This window comes from Otolemur garnettii, unplaced genomic scaffold (assembly GCF_000181295.1).
Source record: "Otolemur garnettii isolate 467f Iridium unplaced genomic scaffold, OtoGar3 scaffold00014, whole genome shotgun sequence".
In the NCBI taxonomy this organism is placed as follows: domain Eukaryota; kingdom Metazoa; phylum Chordata; class Mammalia; order Primates; family Galagidae; genus Otolemur; species Otolemur garnettii.
In genome coordinates, this window is record NW_003852409.1 from 12778119 (window position 1) to 12781666 (window position 3548).

The 3548-nt window shown below is 40.0% G+C and overlaps 1 protein-coding gene across 1 annotated transcript in view; it reads right to left on the reverse strand.

Moving 5' to 3' along the window:
• The window catches only part of TMEM245 (transmembrane protein 245), a 98037-nt gene that overhangs the window by 69307 nt on the left and 25182 nt on the right, over positions 1–3548 (reverse strand). Inside the window, exon 5 of the mRNA XM_023510508.1 lies at positions 641–862. Coding sequence (XP_023366276.1) covers positions 641–862 — 222 coding nt within the window. The remainder of the gene's footprint in view (positions 1–640; positions 863–3548) is intronic.

A 3548-nucleotide genomic window follows, 5' to 3' on the forward strand; every position in this document is an offset into this window, starting at 1 on the left:
TTCCCTAAAAGCAGCTCTCAAAATGCAATCATGAACCCCAAAACCCAGATAGCTGTTAATATTCTCCTTCACAGAACCATGGACAATCGAACAGTCAAACTGTATGTGGAGCTATAAATCTCAAATACTACATAATGCATAAGAGGCTAAATACATTTTTGACTTTAAAAGTAAAATATCACCCAGGTGCAGTGGCTCACACTTGTAATCCTAGTACTCTGGGAGGCTAAGGCAGTAGGATCACTTGAGCTCAGAAGGTCAAGATCCGCCTGAGCAAAAGCAAGAAGATCCCATCTCCACTAAAAATAGAAAAAACTAGCTGGGCATGGTGGTAGGCACCTGTAGTCCCAGTTACTCTGGAGGCTGAGGCGGGAGGACTGCTTGAGCCCAGGAGTTTGAGGTTGCTGTGAGCTACCATAATACCACTGCACCCTACCCAGGACGACAGAGTGAATCTAAAAAAAGAAAAAGTGAAGTAGTAAAGTAATAAATTCTCAAAGTTATATTTATTATTTAAATGCAAATAAAACCTCGCCTTATCTACAAATATGGAACTCTCTCATATATTAAAATATGACAGTAAAACAAGAAAGGAAAGTCTTCAAAAACAAGGCAAGATGGTAATTAACCAGGAAGTGACCTGCAATAGGCACTGGTAACAACTGCACGATCCACAGGTTCAACCAGATCTGGACGCTGACGATGGCCCAAACGAGGGACACGAAGTAGATATCACTAGTTTTCTTCTTCTTTCTAAGAAACGTTCCGATTTCAGGCCTTTGTCTGCCCAGCGTGGGTGAAGGGGAGGAGGCCGAAGGGGAGGAGGACAATGTTGGAGGAGGCTCTCCCTTATCTGTGGTTTCTGAAGAGGGAAAGAAAAAAAAAAACACACACACACACCATATTAGTCCACACGAGGAAACAGTAACACAAAACAATTTGACAGGCTACCTTAAAGTAGATGATCTACTTTGATAGTAAGTATGGTATGATTATTGGGTTAAAAAGAAAAAAGATTTGTATATGTTTTTGCAGTATTTGCAGACACAGTGAAAACCCTGTGGAGAATTACAGCGATGACCGTGCTTCAATCTTCGGAGATTAAGTTTGTTGGGGGAAGGTAGAGGGAGAAGAAGGAGATGAAAAATGTTTTATTTTTCGTATTTTATGCTGTCCTAAGATTTATACAACTAGTTTGTGTACATATATATGTATATATACACGCATTATATATCATTAAAACAAAATATGATACAGTAATGAATTATAATTATCCCATAAAAATTATTCGAACAGTATAAAGCAACAAACACTAACATATACTAGAATTTCTTTTCTTTTTTTTTTGAGACAGAGCCTCAAGCTGTCCCCCTGGGTAGAGTACTATGGCATCACAGCTCACAGCAACCTCCAACTCCTGGGCTTAAGCGAATCTCCTGCCCCCGCCTCCCAAGTAGCTGGGACTACAGGCATCTGCCACAACGCCCAGCTATTTTTTGGTTGCAGCCTCATTGTTGTTTGGCAAGCCCAGGCTGGATTTGAACCCGCCAGCTCAGGTGTATGTGGCTGGCGCCTTAGCTACTTGAGCCACAGGAGCCAAGCCTAGAATTTCTATATTTAAAAATTCTATTATTTTTAATAGAATATTAGAATTTATATGTATTTCTAATACAATAAGCTTTTCCAAGTCACTTCATCTAGAATGGAATCATCTGCTCTTATAAGAACCCAGGCCTTTCTTATAAGAAACCTAGATATCTTTTTCTCTGAATGAGATATAAAACAAACAATGACAGATTGCTGGGCTAAGAAATTTTCAAAAAAAAAAAAAAGAAATCCAGGCTCAGAACCTGTAACCCAGTGGTTACGGCGGAGCCAGCTATATACACTGAAGCTGGCGGGTTCGAGCCCAGCCTAGACCAGCTAAAACCAACGATGACAACTCCAACAAAAATACAGCCAGGTGTTGTGGCGGGCAACTGTAGTCTGCGACTTGAGAGGCTGAGCTGTGAAGCCACAGCATTCTACCAAGGGTGACATAGTCAGACTCTGTTTCAAAAGAAAGAAATCTGGATTATTTCATACAAGATACTGTTTCCTAACAATGCAACTACTATATTACATTTTACTATAGGGACCTATTATTTCTCTTTCCTAGTTTTAATAAGATACAGCATACACATCGGAACCCATAAAACTCGTGAAGTAATAGTACTCTATATGTACCATGATGATGAAAATTATTCAGATCCTAAAACTTGTATTTTGACTTCCTTTAAAAAAAATTACAAAAGTACATATTTCATAAAGTCATGAAAAAAAGAGTAAAGACACAAGAACACCCATAATCCCAATCTCCTAGGTGCCCCAGGGTCCTCGTTACCCTTTCTCAGTTTTTATTTACTTTTATCATATGAACCTTGTCTGCCTCCCCAGAACTCTGAGCCCACAGAATAGTACCTGACATATACTGGGTGCACACGAAATATTTGTTGAATGAATGACTTCCCTATTATTTCATAATTTTCATGAGGAACCACATAGTAGTCCACTGAGTTATCATAATTTCCTTAATTTTTAATGTTAAATGTTCAGCTGCAAGCCAATTTTTACTACTGAGATTACCATGGTAAGCCAACTTACCTCACTAATATTGGACACTGAGGTTTGGAGCTAAAGCCCAAACTAGTTATAATATGCCTTTGTTTGACTTTGTTCTCTCACTTTCCATTTAGGAACTTCATGTTGGTTGAGTGGGGCAAATATTTGGAAGAATTACAGTAAGTCCATAACCAAACATCCTCTCTCCACTTTGGAAACACAACTCAATGTTCAAGAAAAGTGTTCCTACTACTCCATGTGACTGTCTCTTAGCTGATCCTTTCTTTCAAGATGTTTCCAAAGTCAGTTCTTCGAGACGAACTCACCGTAATTATTTCCCAACTCCAAAAACCTCTGGCACTAATGGACCTCTCAGCACAGATCAGGACAGCCCTTTACATTCCTGAACGCCATGAGAGTGTGGCCTAACTCTAGCACAGGTGTAAGTCTAATAGCAGGATCCCGCAGGAGCCTGCAACTCTGGAAAACAGGCCACATGGAATAATGGGTCCAAAACAGCCAGAAGGGTCTGTCTTAGAGGAAACAGTCAATATAGCATCAGCACGAGGCATGCAAATCAAACTTGTAGAGAAAGAAAGAAAAGCTAGAGAACCGGATGACTGGAAGACAGAAAATAAAAGCCTCCCCCAAAAAAGAGTTGGAGAAAGAGAACAAAAGAAAAAGGAACATGAAGAGAGAAAGGAAAATAAAACAACAGAGGAGAACAGCTGTAGAAAAAAGAAATGTAAAATGAAGAAACCAAGATATAAGGAACGTGTAAAGTGGAGGAGACAAAGGCACAGAGGAAACGGAAAATACTAGGAAAGGAAAGTGGGAAACAAAAGAAAATGAGACGAGCATTAAAAGAAAAGGAGGCTCGGCGCCTATAGCTCAACCGGCTAAGGCGCCAGCCACATACACCTAAGGTGGCGGGTTCGAATCCCCAG